We start from the raw sequence: 21450 nt of genomic DNA on the forward strand, positions 1-21450 counted from the left end.
GAGGAGCTTCTGAAGAGAAAGCGCAGCACTCTTGATTTGTGTGAATGCCCGTGAACAAAGCCAAATGAAGGGGCTCTGAGTTTATTTCCTTCAGGAGTTCCATTAAAAACGGAGACATACACATTCGTTCATTTTTCTCCCGAGAAAAACAATTTTGCTTGCACTTTGTGTCATATAGGCTACCAATTACTTGAGAGGGTAATTTTGTCACCATTACTCATTATTTTTTGAAAAACATAGACACGTGCATGTTGCTGTTATAAAGGCTTACTGCAAATGTTGGGTTTTATTTAGCTGGCCAACATGAATGCAGGGAAATGTAGTTCTGTTTCACTTAATTTGTCTGAAAATGATTCTTTATTTATTAGAAGGGCTCCTTGTTCTTCTATCTATACCAGCTGCATCGTGACAGACTGAACAATTACGTTTCCATTAGCATTATTCCAGTTTTGGAGCCATTTTTGTTAGTCGGTGCGCCGTGAGGCATTTCGAATGGGAAATTCATGCCCCGGCTCAATGTGGTGAAAAGGCTCCTTTGGTGGGATTGTAAAACGGTGAGTTGGATGAGGAGTTTGTTGGATCGCCCCTTGGCATTCTGCGCACATGCAATATCCGTGAAAGAGGAGGGTCCACGCAGGAGGGGGTTCTGGCCCGCTCCAGTAAGTCCAGTTTGCTCCTCCAGTTGGCTCGACGCGGACAACTGGTAGGGGCGGGGCTAGAGTGCCTAGATCAGCCGCGGACTACGTCGCTCGTCGTCTCTTCATCAGCGGAAGGAAGCAGCTTCCACCATCCGCGACCTCCAGCATCCAAGGACGCCCGCCACAGGACGGCACGGCTCGGTTCGGTTTGGCACGGCACCGAGTCTCATCATTCGGTAAGAGCCAGACGGCCCGCTAAGGTTCATCTGAGATGGAAAACGTCGTCCGTCGATCGCGGGGCGTCCGAGGAGGCCCACCGGCCGGCGGGTGGTCGGGGCGCCCGGTAGCCGACAGCCGACCGAAGGGCAGGCGAAGCGGCTCGCGTCCAATTTGCGAAGCAGTCTGCCGGATTTTAGCGCAGCTTCATCGTCGTACATAGCGTCGGATGCTCTGGAATCCCCCCCCCCCCCCCACACCCACCCCAACCCCCACGCGAATCTGGCATATTTCTCTGCTCTGACGACAAATTCGACAGAGGTTTTAAGTGGAGGAGCCCCGATGATGATGCCGATGCGTTCATGTTTTGAATCAACGCTTCAATTGCTTTTGGAAAACACCACTCTCACTTTGGATCCTGCTTCCCAACATTCAGGATGGATGGCCTGCTTATTTGCATGGGTTCGAATTTGCTTCATATTCCCAAATGGGAGGATGTCATGAGGCTTGTGCAGGAAAAATGCTGATGAAGGAAAAGGCTCGTATTGACGTTTAGGGGAGTCAATCGGATTAAAAAAAAAATCATTGGTGTTCGGCCTGTATGTTCACCGGCTTCCGTCAACTTCAGTTTGACACACATGGACGCAGCATTAGGCAAAGCTGCACAATTATAACCCAACCCCACATCTCTGCCGTTGTGTTATTTGCACACTTAAATGATAAATGAGCGTCTTGATGACACGCAGGAGCCACTACTTACTTCCACAGCGCCGCATGCAACATGAGGCAGTACCAACGTGTTCTCCGGCACTTGGACACATTCGTCAGAGCGGCAAATAGGACAGCAGCATGTCCCGACCGGCCATCATTGGGAATGTCCACTGGAAAACAGCAAACAAACAGTAGCTGGACATACGCCAGACACATTGCAACAAGGCTATTATAAATGACAGAACGATGGCACTGCCACATTGTCAACATGTCGGGGGTCCCCAACTGGGGCCCCTAATTAGTTAGTGTGAGAAAAGGCCGATATTGGTCCATATCAATAACACATGGTTTTGTTTTTGGGGTCTAGAAATGCCCTTGCTGGAGAACATAAGATTTCTTGATACAGCCATCATCTTCCAGCAATCACAAGGCACTAAAACGAGATAATTCAAGATGACAGACCTTCTTGACAACACCACATCACTCCACACCACGATAAAGACACAGATGTATTATTTATTTTTTTGCATCGCTTTTATGTCAAGGAAATGTTTAAAATGTGATCACAACAAAACAAAACCTCTCTGTTCATTTTTGCAAGTACTCCTCCACAAGTGCATGAAAGAGGCCTAAAATAGTGAATTCAAACTAAAACGGAATGCAGAATCCTTTGTGTTTCTGGGCATGGCTTCTTGAGTTTGTTTTTTTTTTTGCACGGGGAGTCATTTTAAGCCATACCGAGCAAATTGCATGTTGCAAAGTCAAACGGGCTTTGGGGGCTGACCGATTATTTTTGAAATTCCAAAACATATTCCCAACAATTACCAAATGTCGCTGTTACGTAAGGACAAAAAGCTCCAAAATCAAATTTCACAATTTGGTGTGGTCGCTCTGGAGTACGTGTCGTTGAAATTTGCTAGCAATTGGAAAAAAAAGAAATTCTTTGGATAAGTTTTCTGTTATAGGAAATGGCCAAAGTGACGGTCAAAATGGCAGACTTGCCGTGTCTTTGCGAATACGGCTTCTTGAGTCTTTTTTTTTTTTGTCTCGACTCATGATAGACACGCCGACCACATTTCCCATTGTAAAGTCAAAAGGATTTGGGGCGCTGAATTTTCAAAGTTTTCATGAGCTGAGTAAGGTTTTTTTGCTGAATGTCTCATCTTCAAACAACCCTCACACACTGTTACAACGGCTCAAGACTGTCGCAATTTCACCGTAATCATCCGTTCAGTGCTTCAAATTTGACATCACCACTTCACGTCAAATTCTGTTCCCGACTTTTAACTGAGGCCACAGTAGCCCCGGGAGGAGGTCAGAACCAGTTTGGGCGGCGGGGCCAGCGCAAAGTCCAAATTCAGTCCAAACGCAGGAGAATCAAGTCAAAGGACAAACCGAAACAAACCGGGACTCAGTCGTGGACGGGCCTCAGCTCCCACAAAAAAAAAAAGAAGAAGAAAAAAAAAGGATACAGTGTCCGTGCCCGTCATTGGCACCTTGAAGTGGCGCGAAAAGGACACCTTCCCTCAAAGCGCGGGACTGCAACGATGGGGCTGAGCAGCACTCTCTCTGAAATGAAGAAGGAGAGCGAGCGAGAGCGAGAGAAGGTCAACGTGAGCTGATGCCTTTTGACAGTTTGGTATTTGGGATTGAAAGAGTGTATTAATCGTGGAAGGGCGAGGGAAAATAGGCAAGCACAACATGACGCTGGCCTTTCATCAACACGTTTCCTCGAGCTGTCATCACAATAGCGGTGCAAAAATCCCCACAAAAAGTTCAAACGAAAAGACATTTAGCATATGAAAATCGGACGGCGCGAGTCAGGAGCTCGTTTCCCGACGCGGCGTTTGAGAGCCTTTGCATTTAAATGTTTTTGCTTGACTTTGATCAGCGGTTATTGGCTTTGACATTGTCGTGATAAATAGTTGATCATGACTATTATATGGACATCAGTGTTCAAAAGTTTGGGTGTTCCAAAGAAATGTCATTAATTTTTCAATACATATATATTTTTAACCACATGAACCACGTGTGGAGTTTATGTTGGATTAATTTAAGCCTTTCATACGCACCCTGTAACCTGATAACATGATACGCTGTCCACTGTAGTAACCGCTGTCCCTGAAAGGGTTAATGTTATCTTCTTAGAAAAAGAAATCTGTGCTTTTCTTTCAAAGATAAGGACAATTCTATTATTAGCACGACACGTTTCATCTTAGTTTGATGGAGGATATCCAAAATTAAATTTGGATCGGCTTTTGTTTTAGTTGACTAGAATCATTTGAAAGTGAAGAAGGGCCTGTCAGCCTCCCCGTGATGTCATTGTTGTGTATTGGTGCTGGGACCCTTTTGGAGGACATTTTTTTTGGTTTGCAAGGATAAATCAGGACAACGCTTTTGGCTTGAAGTCAAACAATTTGCTGATCAAGGATCGGATAACGAAAGGCCATGTAGATCGCTAGCGACAATGCCTTGTTAAGAGGGTACAGTGAGAAAGAGGAGAACGAGTGCAGACAGCACATCATCTTTCTATCGATCTTATTATTATTCTTTTTTTTAATCCCAAATTCTACACCACGGGGCCCTTCTTTTTAGATCTGATTTTGTTATTTATTCCACTCAGCAAAGCAATACAAGCGGCATTAGCAGCGGGATAATCCCCCCAACACACACACACGCGCGCACCCGCACAGACACGCCATCCTCTCCTCACTTTGAGCCTGCTTTGATAACAGGAGACATTTGGGCTCACAGCGTTCAGTCTGTTTCATCCTTAACACGCCAGCATAACGTTCACTGTCTCGTCAGAATAAAATCAAGGAAAAGCCTTTTCAGCTAATTAACCGTATTTTCGGCCCTATAAAGGCGCTTCGGATTATAAGGCGCATCCTCAATGAATGGGCTACTTAAAAACTGTTTTCATGTATAGGGCGCACTGCATTATAAGGCGCATAGAATAGAAGCTACAATAGTGGCTGCTGTTGCGCTATGCATTCATTGGATGGAGCTACGCTAAAGGGAATACAATACAATACAGCTTTATTCATATCGAGCCTTGTTTTTGGAATGTGGGAAGAAACCGGAGTACCCGGAGAAAACCCACGCAGGCACGGGGAGAGCATGCAAACTCCACACGGGAAGGCCAGAGCCGGAGCCGATTCTTGTAACAAAGCGCTTTATAGAACTTTTAAAATACTGGGTCCAAGAAATAAGAATATTGATCCATATGTAGCTTCCTCAAGATGTAGCATGAAGCATGACGCAAAGTCCATAAAAAGTATGAATTGGCAAGCCGTGAGACGGACGTGAAACATATAAATACAAATGGCGCTACAAAACAATAAATGAAAGACAAATGTTATGAAGACAATTGAGTCAACAAAAAGGCACACGAACCTCGTGGGCGCACATCCACAAGGGGCAAGTCTTGCTTGTCTCCTTCTTCCTTCGTTTAGTCAGTCGTTAACTGTGCTTTTGGTATTATATGCGTTTCATAATGGTCTGCTTGAGTGTGTGTTGGTGAATGCACATGTCAATTAGTATTGGGCAGAACCTTTTTAGGTTATAATTGGTTCCCGCTAATAGGGAAACAACTCAGTGGGGACTATAAAGAGACTGTAATTAACACCATATACAAGGCGCATCGGATTAAAGGGCGCACTGTCGGCTTTTGGGAGAATTGAATGCTTATAGTGCGGAAAATACGGTATCCGGATTGTTTCTGCGTGCAATCTGCATTTTCCCGACTATTATGTGCCGTAAACCTGAATCCATATCATCCAAGCTCCAATATGTGTGCATATGCAATTTGCGTCAGGAAAGCCATGAAACTGGTCAACGCTCAACACCGGTGGAGGTAAGGCCTTCCACTTTCATGACACATGCCATATACAAGTGCGTAGTGTGCGGAGAATAACGCTGGATTTTACCTTGCAGAGGGACAAGACGCAAGACTTGGGACATGGGACACGGGTGACGTCGGCGGCAGCGGTGGCGTTCTGTGGACGGTGCTTTAGCAAGTGGACGTACATTGTTAAGTCCGCACTGGAATCCTCATTCTTTGATTTGGATGCTTGTCAACAACCAAAAACAAAATTGAGTGGAGTGTGATGGTGATGACTGTGTGTGTGTGTGTTAGGTAACATATTTTGTACCCTGGCCTAAATTTGGTTGAAGCGAGATGGCAGCTCACACATGCAGACATTGTGGGTTCGATCCCGGCTCCGGCCTTCCCGTGTGGAGTTTGCATGCTCTCCCCGTGCCTGCGTGGGTTTTCTCCGGGTACTCCGGTTTCTTCCCACATTCCAAAAACATGCATGGCAGGCTGACTGAACACTCAAAATTGTCCCGAGGTGTGAGTGTGTGCGCGGATGGTTGTTTGTCTCTGTGTGCCCTGCGATTGGCGATTGGCTGGCAACCGGTTCAGGTTGTCCCCCGCCTATTGCCGGAAGACAGCTGGGATAGGCTCCAGCATGTCCCGCGACTCTTGTGAGGATAAGGCGGATCAGAAAATGGATAGATAGATGAATAAAGGAGAATCCAAAAATACATTGCCATTAGAACCAAATCCAATCTGACGGCTGTACACTTCAAACCCAAAGTCCAGCGCCTAATTGCCTATTACGCCTCGTCGGCGAATGTTGTCAACGGCTGATGGAGCAAAAGTGCCTCTGAATTATTGCGGTTTAATAGAGCGCCACATTGTACTGTACGAGCTGCCTGATGGAAGCGGCCGATATTGTCCGGATTCCCGTCCCGTCTTCGAGCCTCCGCCACTACTTGTGCACCGCGGCTTCTTGCTCCAGATGTCACTTTCCTATCAGCCTCGTAGGCCACCTCGCTATTTATTTAATTGAGGGACTGCTCATGTCCAAAGGGATTGATTGCCGAGTGCGCGCGCGTGTGGGAGGCGTCGTCGTTCGGGACCGTCCAACTCAAACGCTAACAACTCAAATGACAGAAGAGTCCGCTGGGCCATTTACCATGACATAGGCAAGTACGCACCAAGTTATATGTTAGGGGTCGCGTGTGTAAAATGGTTGACGACGCCCGCGTATCTTTCTTCAATTAATCATGTTACGGTGCCTGTGTGTGTGTGATTTGTTCCAAGTTTAGGGCTGCATGACAGCGTTATGTGCGAGTGTTAGCAACAGCGTGGAGCCTTTGGATGGGCGCGGGATCTGCCATGACTCCTTTTTGGTGTCCGTGTTCTCAGCGCCTTCTGGAAAAAGGATAATCTGCCCACCGAACACGGTGTGTTCCTTCTCACTTTTGCTCCAGATGTTTGGCGTGGCAAAACTAAAACACATAATTCATTTCTTGCCTTATTTGGCCTGTAATGTCAAAAAAAAAAAAAGTAGTCAAAGGGGAGTCACGAGTGAGTCAGGCTGAATTGCACTGCAGGTATCAGGGCCCGATGATGAGTTTTCTTTCTAATATTTTCATGTTTGTTTGTTTTTAAGTGCTGAAGACTTGAAATAAGACAAATCCTAAATGTGACAGTTTTTAGTTGCTTCTGGTTAGTGTGGGAGAAAAAAACAAAAGGATGTGGTGTACGTCCAGCCTAAATGGGAAAGCAGGCTCGTGAACTGCACGCACGTTTTGTCGACGGGGCCGTTTGGCTAGCGTGTATAACAGACACGGTGCCGGCTGCCGCGGTCCGTGATGTGGGAGATCTCGTCAACATGCTTTCCTTGAACATCTTTCTTCCGCTCACTGTGTTCTCAGGCCTTCACTGGACCCCTCCGGTTCGTCCTTTCCCCCCGAAGAGAAGGACCGGAGTGATATATTGCCGTTGTCTTTGGACAATGGCCCACTCTAAAGCTCTCTCTGGCCTTCGTCTGTTGTGACTGTTGATTTACAAATCCGTGTGTAGAATTTGGCCCACTGATCTAATTGTGTTGGTTGCCATGAAGAAAAGTGGAATGCAAAGCTTTCTTGTTGGCACTGGCTGTCGTCATATTCGGAATACATAACAAGCCACCAACAATTGGATGTATATACCCAGACTTGCCTGTCACATTTCTTCTTAATAATGTATCACGTGATGTATTATACCCTCATTAAAAACACATCATTTAGCGATTATTTTTGTCTCTCTTGTTTCTTTTTCTTTTTTCCCCATTGTTGTGAGGCTCTCCGGGATCTCAGTATTTCGGCTCCTCGGCTTATTTCTGTTTGGTTTGTCGAGCGCGGGGAGAGCATTAAAACGCTGGGGTGTAAAAGAGAACACCGCGGGTGTTTTTGTGAATTGTTGTTGCTGCCGCCGCTCTGAAACATTCAATCCAACGCCAAGCTTTTTCCTCCGCTTGCTGTCCCATCAGTTGTTTCATGATGAAGATCGACAGCAGCCTGAGTGCGCCGCAGCTGCCCGAGTCGTTGTCCCAGGCTGGCCTTCAGTTCACCGTGGCCACAGAGGAGGACTTTGACGACATCATGGCCATGAGCCAGGACATCTACGGAGGCCTGGACTACCTGCCCACTAGATACAGCAGCTGGCTGCAGGAAACCAACCGCACGGTCATTCTGGCACGCAAACAGGGAAAAGTGGTACGTTACACGCAATGGGGCGACCTTCCCCCAACTAGACAGCGCCGCTTAAAATGTGTGTTATATATATACACATATATAAGAAGAAAAAAAAATATATATATATACACTGTATATGATGACCGACTCATTATTTCCTTTATAGCTGTGTTTGGTTCATGATTAGGCAATCCCATTTCTGAAAAGAATGCGACACATCTTACAAATTCTGCTGGCTATGGTATGTCACGACTGTTCTGTAGTATCTAAATAACAACAATAAAATCATAATTACATATACAGCAAGACATTATTGGCAATGTAAATCTTTATAGGCGATTTCAATTACCCGTGAGGCCTCGATCTGCGAATAGCAGGGGAACACGATATTTAATGCTCATAGTGAGTCGGAGATCTTTTAGTGTGACATATCTCAAATATGGCAATGTTTGTTTCTTTCAGTGAATTTGAAGGAGGATTACGTTTTTTGGGGTTTCTGACCTCAGAGCACGAAATCAACCAAAGGGTTGACGACGACAAGGTTCTCTCGTTGAGAGCGCTTTTCTGATCTTCCCGACAGATCGCCCTGGAATCTGTATGCGTGATCGACGAAGGCGAGACCATGCTGGTGGAGGGCCTCCGCGTGGCCCCCCAGGAAAGGGGCAAAGGCGTGGCGGGGGTTCTGCTGCGCTTTTGCTCCGAGCTGGTCAAGTCAAAGTATCCCGAGGTGAAAGTCAGCCGCCTGACCCGCGACGATCAGCTGGGTCCCAAGGATTTCCAGAAGTATCGCATCATAACCAAGCAGGTACGGCGACTGCTGAGCCACATCATGCCATCCACTTTGGATGCCAGCGCGGCTTTCCTCCCCCGCAGGGCATCCTACTGGTTCGCTTTAGAGCCGAGGACCTTAAGCGCAGACTGTCAGACCTCGGTGGCGGAGAAAGCCAGCCGGCGTCCGCCTCGTTGCCAAAGGCTCCTCCAGTACGTCTGGACCAGAGCGCCGTCCGTCGGCTCTTTCTGACGAGCGACCTGATGCGCGGGGTCCTCCCGAACGCCACCATCATTCAAGACTGGCAGCCGTTCAAGCCAGTGCCCGGCAACATGGCCATCCTGATGAAGAAGGATATCGACTGGATGGTGGACGACGCATCAAAGCCAAGCGTGGGAAGCCTGTGTACCTTCCCATTTAGGGTCCCCATTGGAGAAGACTGGTATGCAGCTTTTTAAGGTAGCGCCGTGATAAACGCCCACGCTTAAGTCCACTGACCCCTGCACTTTTCCCCCACCAGGTACTACCTGAACATCGACATGTTCGGCAAAGACCTGGATCTGGTTCGCCAGCAATTCTTGAGCCACCTGCAGCGCCACACGGCCACTCTGAAGGGTCACATCATGTGCCAGATGTTCCTGGACCCGCCGCTGTGGAAGCCCATGGCCGACTTTTGCCGCCATGCCCTGAGCGTGGAGCTGGTGAAGGAGTACACAGAGCAATGTGTGGTGGAATCCGACGTCATGTAGTCAAGAAGAAACGAGAGAACGGACATGTCGAGATTGTGGTTTCGAGGGGGATGGAAAGCAAAGCGACTAACTCTACTTACTAGATCAGCACCACAGGTCTACGCCCCCTCATGTGACAATAAGCAGTATTTGGTGTTTGTTTGTTTTACTTTTCCTTCAGAGCAAATGGATGACTGAGCGGTTGATTATTTGTTGTCATGTTCCACACACTCCAGCGCAACCCCACGGGCTCCCATTCAGGTTGAGAGTCATGCACTGCACGGTAGAGTGGAAACCCGGATAGCATCTCCAAATCAGTGGAATCGGCAACTCTGAAGACACTTTAAATTCCTCTTCAAGAGAATCACGGCCACTGTTATGAGATCAAAATGGCATTCATGATCAGCTGCTTAACTGCTCTTAACTGTGAATATACATACATACATATATATATATATATATATATATATACACACACAGTATATATATATGTATGTATGTATATACATATACATATACGCACGCAATTATGTTACTAATTCACTAGCTTTATCAACTGCAAAAACAAAAAAATTAAGGTGTGTATAAAATGTGTTTTTTTTTCTTTTTTTGAGGGGGGGTGGCTACTCTTGACGCCAAACGAAATGCTTGAAAAGTGCGGTCGGATAATGGATGCTGTTAAAAGTTACTAATACCTCATGTGGGTGGTTACGTAAGCACCCTGACAACAATAATGGCATTTGGATACTGAGGAACGGAAACACCAGAAGAATTATTGGGTCGTATATTTCAAGTCATACTGTTAAAAAAAACGGGACCTCAGTGGTCACAAGAATAGAAATATTTTCAGTATTTTTACTTTTGATTGATTACCTCTGCTCAGAAAGTGTCAATGATTTTCGCCGCTGGGCTGGTTAAGGATGAATTGACCAACACGTACAGTATTGTCACCGTCTAACAGAAGGTCTGCAGTCCAGTCATGCTTTTTTTTAATTGCAAGGTTCAAAATGCTATTTTGGGAATATTTGAAGTCGTACAAATACTGTGGTACCTCTACTTACGAACGTCTCTTCATACGAAATTTTCAAGTTACGAAACGCCTCAACAGGAAAATATTGCCTCTTGTTACGAAAGAAATTTCAAGATATGAAAGGTAAAAATACAGGATGTGGGCTGCTTGTCGCAGCGCCGTGTTTCCTGAACGCAACATACTTATAGATGCTCTGCCAATGGCTATTACCGAGCATCTTTCTGGCATCCCATTGGCTCAGCGGGACCTCTTACCGTACGTGTCTATGCATGTAGATCCTCGTCATTCGTCCCTCGGGTCATGAGGCGTTTCGATAGTTTGACGTACATGTGAATCACCCAGAAAAAATTGTTCACCGGTCGGGCGATCGCTCACTATGCTGATGTTTGCCTTTGACATTTTCGAAGGATTGTTAAAAGCCGACAAAAGCAAACGTCCTTGAATCAGTTCTTTACAAAACGCCAGGCAAAAACCTCTTCTGAGACATAACATGAACTCCAGAGGGCAAAAAACGATGAGGAGCCAGTTAAGTTAAATGACCATCGTTTTGTTATTCTTTACTCTCTTCTTTGTTTTTTCATTGTGCACAACTCTCATTGTGCAATAATCTAATTGAAACATGTATTAGTTACATTTTTATGCTTTAGAAAACATTTATGTCTGAATTTTGGGGGGGTCTTGGAACGGATTAGGGCATTTACATGGGAAACGCGTCCCTACTTACAAAATTTTATGATTTCTTCCAGGACCAATTAATTTCGTAAGTAGAGGTACCATTGTATATCAATTCGGCTTCATTCAGGAAGCCTAACAAGTTGAACTTTAGTTTAAACCAAAGAAGGTCACAAATCATCTGAAGAGCTTCCTCAAAGGTATACACGCACACAAGCGAGATCCGGGATCACTAATATGGTCATCCCAAAGGACCACATAAATAGCCCCCTGGCCTGTTCTAATTTCCGAGGACTGTTGGCAAAGTCATAATTTGGAAAAATGTACAAACGTGCAGAGATGTTTCCAAGTGCTGCATATTGATCCGTTTCTTACCTTTTTAAATCATTGCTGATAATGATTCCGAGCAAGTGCCATAGTCAAGACAAAAATATTTTCTCAATCCCAATTAAATACGAAAATCAGCAGAAAGGTTGTCGCGTTGCATCCCGACACAGATTTTTTTTTTTTTGTATGTCCAAAAAGCACTTTGCTCAATCGAAGAAGCGGACACACTGACTATAAGTTGGACTCTGTGTACTGTATGTGTGTTGAACCAAGCCATTGCGTTGTCATGCACTTTAGTAGCCGGTGGCAATAATGTTGGAGGAGCAGCCCTTACCTTCAACTCATGATCTAGCAGCAGCAGCAGCAGCGCAGACGAATCCTAAGGAAACACGACAAGGATTTTGTCAAGGCTGATGCGCGTGTACATCACACATGAATGACAGATGCTGTCTATTTTTCGAAGCGCGTTTTTAACAAGACCACACTGTCTAACAGAGTGGCAAAAAATGACATGCAAACTACAAAAACTGTTTAATACTTATAGTGAACATAGTCTTTGTGTGTACTTGTGTATTTTACTGGTCATGTGGATGCTGCCTTGGAAAAGTGCATTTGGAACAGGTGTGGGCATGAACAAAGCTTCGTTCCTCATTTAAGTGTTTGTAAAGACGATTAATGTGTCTTGTGGGTTTTTTTCGACGTTTCGTTCAGCCGCCACCAGCATCACGATGTTCATGGCTCAATGCTGCTCAAGTCAACCATCGCTATAGTTTGATAGAGTCATGTATTTTTGCTAGCCTAATGGACCTAATATTTGGATTCTGGTTCATGTTCAAACCTCCTGTCTTGAAATAAACTCTGTCTGAGCCTTTTGAGTATGCAGCAAAGTCCAACTCGGCGTTGGTTTTTTAAAATCATGATGACGACGAGGAAGCCGTTACGTCATGCGATGATGCTAGCTCTGCAATGTGCCTCTTGAGGGTTGCGTGTGTGTAGACTGGGACCACACGCACACACACACACAGAGATGGTGCTAGAGAGGTGTGTTCTGGAGTGCAACAGGGAAGACAGACACATTGAAACGAGGAATAGGAAACGTTTGCACTCGATCGTCTGCTGTGCGAGAAGCAAAAAGCAAATTAAGCAGGAATAGTGACAAAGTCCAGGAGAGATGACAGAAAGTTGGTCGTCATTTTGCTTGATTGTCTTCTCGGGCGCAGCGCAGTTGAGGAAAAATAAAAATAAAAATCGAGCTCCAAGTACAACTCCGCCATAACGCCAGTGTCCTAAAGAGCGTCTTGGTTACATATATAAATCCATCCTCAGCTGGGAAGTCTGGTTTGTACATTGTAACTGTGGGTTACGCGGGCACCAGCAACTACATCTACCTGACCCTGGTGAGGGACAAGGGGGAGAATGAGTGCACCCTACTGGACAAACCTGGCCTGGACTTGTGCCAAGGAGCGGTCATCGATGACGCACAACAGAGACCGACATGTTACATCCATCAGGAGGATCGCTCCGAAGTTTGTCGGTCGTGCACCACTGGGCTGACACTGTTCCTGGTCAGACTAGACAACGGGGAGGTATTGGGTGGAAGACTGGTTCGGTCGCTTCGTCACAGTGGAACCTCGAACTGGAGGGCAATTGCTCGCATTTCCTTGTTACCGCTGGTTTGTTGGCGATGTCACAAGAAGGAACGGGTAGGGGCACACAAAGATTGTTGTGTAGCTAGCTGCACTTGCCAATTTTCTTCTCCTTGGCCAAGATACAAAGCCATGACTCCTCGGCTCTACTGCAAGGCCACAGAGGGACAGATCTCGAGGACAGACAGGAGATTTACAGTTCTCTCTCATGCTGCACGATTGACAATCCGCACACGTCCACAGTGACGCTCTTTCTGTCATTTGATGGCTGACTTGGGCTCTGGGCATACTGCGATATATCTCTACGCACAAACAGAAAACGATCTACTGCAGGATGCCCGCTTTGACAACGGGAAGAGGAGTGACTTTGAGCATGCTTTACAATTCACGTGAGAGATTCAGATGAATCCTTTCATACACCAATAATAACCCGTAACCTGATAACATGATAAGGTGTCCACTGCAGTAACCGCTGTCCCTGAAAGGGTTAAGGTCAACCAGACAACAGTGATGACAATGAGTGATGCATACGTATGTCGTTTCCTATCCCTTCAGCTTGTTAAGAGTTGTTGAAGAAATTTGCCATAAACTTTGGGAAAACCTGGGATGACCTGGAACGGATCTCTTGGGAGTTGCAAAGCCCATTCTCCGGTAGGAGGGATCCTGACGGGGGATGTACTGTGAAAAGAACAATTACATGACGATTGACCAAAGAGTACTGTTGGGTGCACTGGAAGGAAGACTGCTTCTTTGGGTACCGATGTTTGAATGGCTTCAACCCGAGAATGATCCGAACGTGTAAGACCATAGAAGGGAATTTCCCGGTCACGGCTTTCACGGCACAGAGCTCATTTCCCAAAGGATCCAATCGGGATAAAGAACCCCAGGTCGTCTCGACGTGTCATTCTTCTGCGGTTTATGGAGTTGATATCTTTTTCTCCGGGTCGATTCACTTTCTGTCTGTCCTGTACAGGTCGGGAAAGTCTTTTCGTTAGAAGACACCATTATGGACTGGATTCCTACTAACGCAATCAAGGGTCAACTGCAAAACATCGCGCGGTCCCGTCTGCCTCCTCAACCAACATCCAGACAGAGCAGCGTGCCTCTGCCCGTTGTCATTAAGACAGGAAGCAGTCAGGCTTGTGCATGGAAATACTGAAGGTACAATGAAGCCTGTGATGTATTTCGGTTTCAAAGCTATACCGGATGGCAATAACCAACCAATCACATACCCAGCATTTTCCTGACCAAAGACCCGCCCTTTCTGGGCTGCTGGCATAGATGTGAGTGTGTCACTCGGAATTCCATGTGCTCTCCCACATGTTGGTGGAGGTGTTCTATGTGGCTACACTTAAGGCCTTCTATACATCCTGTTTATGAAATCAGAGACCACGATAACATATGCAAACACAGATTGAATTAGATATTGAACGAAACAGCATTTGGGTTAATTTACAGATTTATTGGTCATTCGTAAATTCTTCGATAGGGATCTGCATGCACTTTGGCTTCTAACGCTACACACAGTAGATCAACTGTAGGGGGCACACTCGGCTCATCTCTGCAGATGGCATCTTCAAACGGGCGAGCCCATATTGACCATGCGACTGTGACAATGGCAGTGCGGGATGTTTGTAGGTTGTCTACAGGTGCTGAAGGTCTGCTCATTCTGGCCCAGAAAGTACAGAGATCTCACCTAGCGCTCACTCCACCACTACCTGGATTTCATTGATCGTGGGGTCTCTCAGCTGCCAAACTATTTCTACCAAGCCTGATGCTGTGAGAAGCCATACACAGGTACACAATGTGCTCATGCATGCTTTCTCATCAGTTTTGTCTCAGGGATGATGAGTTTGTACTACTAGTCGGACAAAAGATGTCCATCAGGACGCTGAGCTCCAACCTTGGATTAGAGACGTAACACAAGAGGGCTTGGCAGAGCTCCCCAATTTTGGTCAGTTATCCACTTCTGTCTCACACACACACACACCCATACACGATCACACGCAGATGCTCTTGGGACTGGTCGTCGCTCAGACGACAATTCGCCACGCATCACAACAGCAGGCTGCGCTGTGTGATGCGCTGTGAGCCCACAACTTTTCCAACTTTTGAGGTAGTTCGAGGTGAAACAGAGGCGAGAGAAGTACTGTTGGCAAGTAGAGTTTTTCTCGTGTTCCTTCACTTGACCTGACTTGTGCCTCTATTCCTCCGGGACACTGCGCAGAGGAGCACTTCACTGGAGGGGCAAGCAAAGGAGCCGATTGGTACATTTACAAAAGAGCTCGAACAGATTGAAGGGCACGTCTTCGGTCAGAATGAAGGGCGGGAGCTGGCGTACTTTTTCCTCCTTCCCAGTTGTGTAGAAAACAGCATCACCGTCGAGAAAAACTGACAAGCATGATTTCTGTAGACCACACTGAAAAAAAAGACAACATTGATTTGCCAGACTTTTTATGGAAAGAAAGAAAAAGGATTAGTAGTAGGAGACTAGTCTCTCTCCCTTGTAAATGAGAGAGCAGTATCTGATAGATGTTGGGTTCCAGTGGTGATGGTATCTAGTCCTGATCAGTCCCTGAGCCTCAGTAAGTGTCCTTCTGCCTCTCATAGTCAACAACTGTGGATCTCTTTTCCCTACTTCCAAATTGACGTGACTTTTTTCAAGATGGACTTGATGGCTGGTTCTGTGGCTTTGCTGTCTGAGGCCACGCTGTCAGAGGCGCGAGGCGTACAATGGCACTCCAAAAGACCCGGCAGAATCTTCCTGGCACGCCTCATTTTCCACCTCTTCCACAATGACTTTCTCTTGGAATCGAGTCCCTCCGGCGGTATTCCCTTAAGACTGGCATCTGATAAATGCTGGTAGCTCGCGAAAGAAGTGATTGAGGTGGAGCCGCTCTCCAGTGAGTCTTGCGGACCCACCGATGAAGTATCGACCTCCTTTTTTGTGTAATGGTCACCCAGCTCGCATGAGATGTTCGTGCTCTCGAAGGATTCCGTTGAGCTTCTTTCAGGGACGTAGACACGGACGGCATCGCATAGACCCTGTCTGAGGGAGTTTTCTAATTTTTTGGAAAACTCCTCTCTGAAGATGTTCTCAAAAATACTGTAGATGTTGTGCTCTGGGCCGTCATCCTCCGACTGGAGGGCATTTATATCACTGGCCTGCTCTTCATCCATCTCTGCGACTCTCAGTTTATTCTCCGGCGATTTAGACTTGCAGGAGAGTTGTTCGTCTTCGAGGATATCTGGAGAAGAATTTTCAGGTTTTGCCTGCTCGGGAACGGCTAAAGAAGATGAGGTGGGATCACACGATCTCATCATGCTCGCGTCCAAAAATGGAGTCGAAATGACAGAAGACGATTCCGCCTCAAAGAAGCAGAACTCTTCGACTGCCACGTCATTCAAGACATCTGCAGGTTTCGGAACTGTGTTGTCCTCAACGATGGACGAAGGACCCTCTGAGGTACCGGCAACCTCACCATCGTTGAATGCGCCTGAAAGCTCGGAGAATGAGTCCACCTCAGCAGTGCTCGTTTCCTCATCCCCCTCATCGTCCTCGTCCTCATCTTCCGCATCATTCTCATCCTCCATCTTGTCCTCCTCCATCACCTCCTCCCCACTGTGTTTGTCCAAACTATCTTGCTGTCCGTTTCTGGCAGCGTTTTTGTCACTCTTTCCCTTGCCCCGCTTTCCCCTCTTCTTGCCCGAGCGATACTTCCACATGGATTTCACTTTTTTAGCAAGGGATTTGCCGGCTGTTTTTGTAACCTTGCTGGCGGAGTCAATGGTATCCACAACAGGCTGCATCACATGGCTGATGATAGTTTTGGCCTTCTCAATGATGGGAGAAGACGTAGCGGTAGAAGGGACTGGGGAGACGGCCAAAAGTCTGGTGGACCAAACCTCAATCGCAGAGCTAGTTTTTGTAGCCTCTTCTTCAGAGGATTCTGCAATTGAAATCCTGTCATCTCCGTGGTCACCCATCGCGTCGGGCTTCCCGCCACTTAATGATGAAACCTGACGGGTCAATTCCATGTCCGTGGAGCAGGGCTTTTCCGCTTCCTTACGTTGCGCAGGTAGCTCGCTTTGAATGATATTTGTCTTCTCGAGGGTGGAGGTGAAGGTGGCAGGAGTAGGAACAGATGAACCTGCCACAGCAGTGGACTCCGATGGGACCAAACGGCTAGAGATGGATTCACCCTCAAGGAAGCCCATCTTGTCCATGATGGCTGAAGAGGAAGCAGAAGAATTTGTCTCCCCAGTCTCCTCTAATATGGGGGAGAGTCTGGGGGTCAACTGGATCTCATATTGCAAATTGCAGAGTTCGTCCATGACTGCCTCATTGAACATTGCTGGCGCAACACGATTGTCGTCTTTCCTGACACTCCTGACCTTATTTGCAGACGAACTGTCCTCCACGGCTTCCGGCATTACTGATGAAAGCCTCGATGTCTGATTTCGATCTTCCTCAGCCGAAGGAACCGGATGGACCAGATGGTCCTCGTCTTTGTTGGCATGCATGACAGTCCTTTCCTTCCCGACAGCGGTGGAAGAAGAGTGAGGCGCCCCGGTGTCCTCTGCGGCCGAATAACGATGCGAGACCTGTTGAGGCGACTTCTGCTTTGCTCCTTGATCCGACTCTTTCGCCATTTCATGATCGTCTCGATCGCTCCGCGCTAACATTTTGACCACAGCTTTTGTAACTTTACTGGCGGAGTCGATGGTGTCAACAACAGGCTGTATCACCTGACTGATCATGTTCATGGCCTTCCCAATAATGGGAGATGACAGAGACGGGCCAGTGTCGTCTTCCTTTCTCCCCTCGGTAGAAGAGTCCGCGATGTCCTGGAGATCTATCGGGTGCTCAGCTGACGTGAGGCGTTCTGAGAAGAAATCCCTTAGGTACTGTTTAATTTTTTGTTGCGTGACGAGGCCATATGACGACTCGTCGATGTAAGAGTGCGATGTGGAGCGCTCCTCTGCATCCCACAGGGCGATGAGCTGCCTCATCTTGGCGATGTCCGCAATGCTTTTCTCAACAATGCTTTTGATGACTTTGTTGATTTTGTCGTCCTTCTCCTTGGCCCTGTGGCTCGATGTCCCATTCTAGTGGAAAGAATGTGGGTCAATAAAGGTTACAACAGCACCGTGCACGTTTATTTGTTACCTGGTTGACTTCAGAAATGGTCGCATAGTCGCCAAACATCCCCCGCTGGACGAAAAAGTCTTTGAGGCATTTCTGAGTGTTCAGAAGGTCATAAATGCCGAATGGCGACGGGTGGAGAGTGCCATCACAAATTTGGTTCTTCTCCGAGACTTTTCTCAGCTTGTTGAAACTTGACGCCATCTTTGTGACCCTTGCGTTGGGATTTGACCGCAGCGTTGCTCTTGTCGATTTCCAGTGGACAATCACAAACCTTTTCTTTCGGTTCTTTGATTGGAGCCGCGCAAAGGACATCAGAAGCATGACATCAGCACATTTGGTCACAGAAGCATGACATCGACACCTTTTTGTCATCATAGTATGATGACTCATAAGGTCGACTTGGTTCTGTTGAAATGGAAAGGTAGCATTTGCTCATGTTTTCTCCAAGATAGAGGCTGATATACACATGTGTAGTTAGGGGGCTGGGACAAGGTGGGGATTCATCTGTTTCAATGAGAATCAACACAAAAAGTTCCACTTGTGGCTTTCTGTCTAGAAAAGAATTAGAAACAATGTGAATACGTCACAGGAGTTACCTTGTAAAGATTAAGGCTTTAAAAATATAAAATTAACATTGACCCACTGCGCTCCCGTTTGATTTAATGAAGGGGAAACAATATGCCATTTGTACATAGACTTGCATTTTTATGTACGGATCTGAATAACTACCAATTCTAAATTTGAAACATTAATGAATAGACATTTCTGTTTGGGCTATTCACTCTTGGTAAACTGGATTTAGGTAAGGTGTATGTTCTCAACCTTTATATTCATTGTTTAAAAAACGCAAATCTATGACCACATTGTGCTGTATTTAAAATGCTATTTTCTTTTTTTTTTTTTAATCTGGATGTTCTTTGAACCACTCGGCTACTCGGACCAGAAGACTGTGCACACTGTGCATCCTTGAACCCATTGTATGATTCGTGTATGTTGTTAACACTCAATAAAGTTTGGAGGGGGAAAAATCGCTACTTGCCAGCAAATGAAGAAAACATTAACGACATCCAAGTCACGTGATTGCACACCGGAAGTCTTTCTAAAATCGGGGTTTGGATGTCAACCAAGGCTGCCTTTTTTATTGACTTAATGTTCATTTTTACATTCTAATAACATTTTTGTCAATATGGACATGAATGGGACCCCCTTCCCCTAAATACGTAAACAGACAAACACAAACGCGCACACGCACATGCGCACACAAAACAATTAAGGTTGACTGGGTAAGACCAAACGCACTCAGTGACGTAACGTGGTCACATGACCAGCGGCAATCGACTTTCTCTATGTTGCGTTCAGATGAAATAGGTAAAACGGATTGCTGTGGCTGCACCACTCAGAGTTAAAATGCAATTTCCTGCTCTAGGCTGTCCAGATCAAGCACGCACCTGGTGGTAAACCGTACTAGCGCTTGTGTTTTGATGACTGACGATTCAACGTAAAAAAACTATAGTCGTAAACGTGGTTTATAAGCTTGCGCGGTGCGGCGAAGGCATCAGCTTGGGTTTCCAAAGTCTCTCTTGCGGTTAATGTCAACTTCGCGAAGGTAAATGCTTTGGGATGATGATGCGCGGGCAGTTTGTTCGAATGCCGGAGCTTTCGCTTTCGTGACTACGACACCCTGAGCAGAGCACAACCGACCGCCGGCAAAAGCAAGTTAGCCGCCGATGCTAGCTGGCTCCATTGTTGTTAGCATATTAGGTGCTGTTTTAAGCCACACGGCCTGCGTCAAACATGACTTCAGCTTCCACCAAAGTAAGTTCCCGCCACCCCCACATCACAATACAGTTTTGAAGTGCGAAAGGTAAATTATGGACTTATTTGCCTGCACCGGGCAAGTGGTCAATCACAGTGAATCGGGTAGTCATGGCAACGGTGCTCATCTCTATTCCTCCTCAAGTTCTCCAGAACGAACCGCGATGCTGGATTGTTTGTTTTGCACGCAGGTTGGAGAAATCTTTTCAGCAGCCGGCGCTGCTTTCAGCCGACTGGGAGAACTCACCATGCAACTACACCCCGTGGCCGAGGCCAACCCCACCAGGTTTGTGCATCAATTTCATGTGCGTAAATTTGACATGCGGCTTGAGTTCACTTGCCTTCTTACCACCAGCACTCACACCAAGACCCCGGTCAAGCGGAAGCATAAAGACAGCGCTCGCTGCAGCTCATCTGAAGCTATCCCACCCAACACAACAGCCACCAAGAAAGCCGCTGTGCTGTCACGCGGAACCGCTGCCGCCCAGCCCAGCATGCAGGCCGGCGTGGCTGCTGCCAGGAAACGCAAGGCCGCGGGTGAGTTTGAGCACAAGCACAAGTCACGGAAACGAGCCAGTAGACCAAAGCATGTGCATGTGTGTTCAGATGTCACCCTGAGTGCCCTCAACGACTCAGACGTCAACAGCGACCTGGTAGATATTGAGGGATTGGGGCAAGCGTCCCCATCCAAAAAGCTCAACTTTGATCAAGGTGCTCGAAACCTACATGACACGTTCATTTGCGTCTTCACTTGAAGTCATGATCAAGAACAACCACAAATCCAGAAGCCAGTCCAAAAGTATTTATAATCAAAGTTTGTCTATGTCAGCAGATACGTTGAACCTGGACTCCAGCCTCATCATGAACTCCAGCGACCTTCCTCTGCTGTCACGCTAACATCACAGAACCTGTCACATCATCCCACACACACACACACACACACACACACACTGTATCATATGATATATCCAATCAAGGCTATGAAAACACATTTGGATTCCTTCTCAACAAAATAGAGCTGATATGAATCTGTTGTACTCATGTCTTTCTTTCGGTGTGTCCGACAAGAACAGTACACAACACTCTGGTCACACACACGTAACAAGTATTAAAAATGATGTGCTGCTATGGCTCAACACTCCGCCAACTGGAACATGCACACGTCATGATATGCATTCAAAACACTAAAATACGATCACCAAAATAACCTATAGCATGTGT

The 21450-nt window shown here is 46.6% G+C and overlaps 4 protein-coding genes across 14 annotated transcripts; 3 read left to right on the top strand and 1 right to left on the bottom strand.

Moving 5' to 3' along the window:
* Window positions 1–667: 667 nt before the first annotated feature.
* Window positions 668–12512, top strand: nat16 (N-acetyltransferase 16). Of its 9 annotated transcripts, none has more exons than XM_086102560.1 (7): window positions 668–874; window positions 5383–5421; window positions 5502–6818; window positions 7889–8114; window positions 8674–8898; window positions 8967–9304; window positions 9383–12512. In XM_086102560.1, exons 4-7 carry the CDS (start codon window positions 7896–7898, stop codon window positions 9609–9611), a joined length of 1011 nt encoding a protein of 336 aa, XP_085958686.1. In that variant the 5' UTR covers window positions 668–874; window positions 5383–5421; window positions 5502–6818; window positions 7889–7895; the 3' UTR covers window positions 9612–12512. The 9 variants fall into 9 exon arrangements, 7 of the variants coding, with proteins under 7 accessions (XP_085958686.1, XP_085958675.1, XP_085958701.1 ...); XM_086102567.1 differs by lacking the exon at window positions 668–874 and having other exon boundaries at window positions 882–5421; window positions 5502–5597; window positions 6681–6818; XM_086102549.1 differs by having other exon boundaries at window positions 1933–6818.
* A 278-nt stretch (window positions 12513–12790) lies between these two features.
* On the top strand, window positions 12791–15660 carry alox12 (arachidonate 12-lipoxygenase). Its single transcript, XM_086131824.1, is given in 22 exon segments — window positions 12791–12800; window positions 12946–13085; window positions 13131–13199; window positions 13201–13305; window positions 13355–13463; window positions 13529–13569; window positions 13572–13654; window positions 13821–13832; window positions 13834–13916; window positions 13980–14152; window positions 14239–14322; window positions 14324–14440; window positions 14502–14620; window positions 14622–14659; window positions 14779–14851; window positions 14904–14945; window positions 14947–15029; window positions 15032–15062; window positions 15097–15136; window positions 15138–15236; window positions 15429–15506; window positions 15508–15660. Coding segments are annotated over 22 exon segments (1782 nt in total).
* Window positions 15661–15818: 158 nt separating this feature from the next.
* Window positions 15819–18615, bottom strand: LOC147208944 (uncharacterized). The gene is made up of 2 exons (XM_086106004.1): window positions 18436–18615; window positions 15819–18374 (listed from the first exon to the last, which is right to left on the bottom strand). Exons 1-2 carry the CDS (start codon window positions 18613–18615, stop codon window positions 15900–15902), a joined length of 2655 nt encoding a protein of 884 aa, XP_085962130.1. The 3' UTR covers window positions 15819–15899.
* A 1130-nt stretch (window positions 18616–19745) lies between these two features.
* On the top strand, window positions 19746–21266 carry LOC147208945 (BPTF-associated chromatin complex component 1). 3 transcript variants are annotated; one of them, XM_086106006.1, is made up of 5 exons: window positions 19747–20229; window positions 20421–20515; window positions 20585–20766; window positions 20836–20940; window positions 21062–21266. In XM_086106006.1, exons 1-5 carry the CDS (start codon window positions 20209–20211, stop codon window positions 21124–21126), a joined length of 468 nt encoding a protein of 155 aa, XP_085962132.1. In that variant the 5' UTR covers window positions 19747–20208; the 3' UTR covers window positions 21127–21266. The 3 variants fall into 3 exon arrangements, with proteins under 3 accessions (XP_085962131.1, XP_085962132.1, XP_085962133.1); XM_086106007.1 differs by having other exon boundaries at window positions 19748–20229; window positions 21059–21266; XM_086106005.1 differs by having other exon boundaries at window positions 19746–20229; window positions 20585–20940.
* The last annotated feature ends 184 nt before the right edge of the window (window positions 21267–21450 follow it).

The sequence above is a fragment of the Hippocampus guttulatus genome, chromosome 2 (assembly GCF_054856545.1).
Source record: "Hippocampus guttulatus isolate MCC_2025c chromosome 2, RoL_Hgut_1.0, whole genome shotgun sequence".
NCBI classification, from domain to species: Eukaryota; Metazoa; Chordata; class Actinopteri; order Syngnathiformes; family Syngnathidae; genus Hippocampus; species Hippocampus guttulatus.

What these genes read in the sequence shown, in the direction of transcription:
- nat16 (XM_086102549.1), top strand. Translation starts at nt 7,896, where the DNA reads ATGATGAAGATCGACAGCAGCCTGAGTGCGCCGCAGCTGCCCGAGTCG. An exon ending in ATCGCATCATAACCAAGCAG is followed by an intron (nt 8,899 to 8,966) that starts GTACGGCGACTG and finishes CCTCCCCCGCAG; the next exon opens with GGCATCCTACTGGTTCGCTT. An exon ending in GTCCCCATTGGAGAAGACTG is followed by an intron (nt 9,305 to 9,382) that starts GTATGCAGCTTT and finishes TTCCCCCACCAG; the next exon opens with GTACTACCTGAACATCGACA.
- LOC147208944 (XM_086106004.1), bottom strand. Translation starts at nt 18,615, where the DNA reads ATGGCGTCAAGTTTCAACAAGCTGAGAAAAGTCTCGGAGAAGAACCAA. An exon ending in CCATTTCTGAAGTCAACCAG is followed by an intron (nt 18,375 to 18,435) that starts GTAACAAATAAA and finishes TCTTTCCACTAG; the next exon opens with AATGGGACATCGAGCCACAG.
- LOC147208945 (XM_086106005.1), top strand. Translation starts at nt 20,209, where the DNA reads ATGACTTCAGCTTCCACCAAA. An exon ending in GCCGAGGCCAACCCCACCAG is followed by an intron (nt 20,516 to 20,584) that starts GTTTGTGCATCA and finishes TCTTACCACCAG; the next exon opens with CACTCACACCAAGACCCCGG. An exon ending in AAAGCTCAACTTTGATCAAG is followed by an intron (nt 20,941 to 21,061) that starts GTGCTCGAAACC and finishes CTATGTCAGCAG; the next exon opens with ATACGTTGAACCTGGACTCC.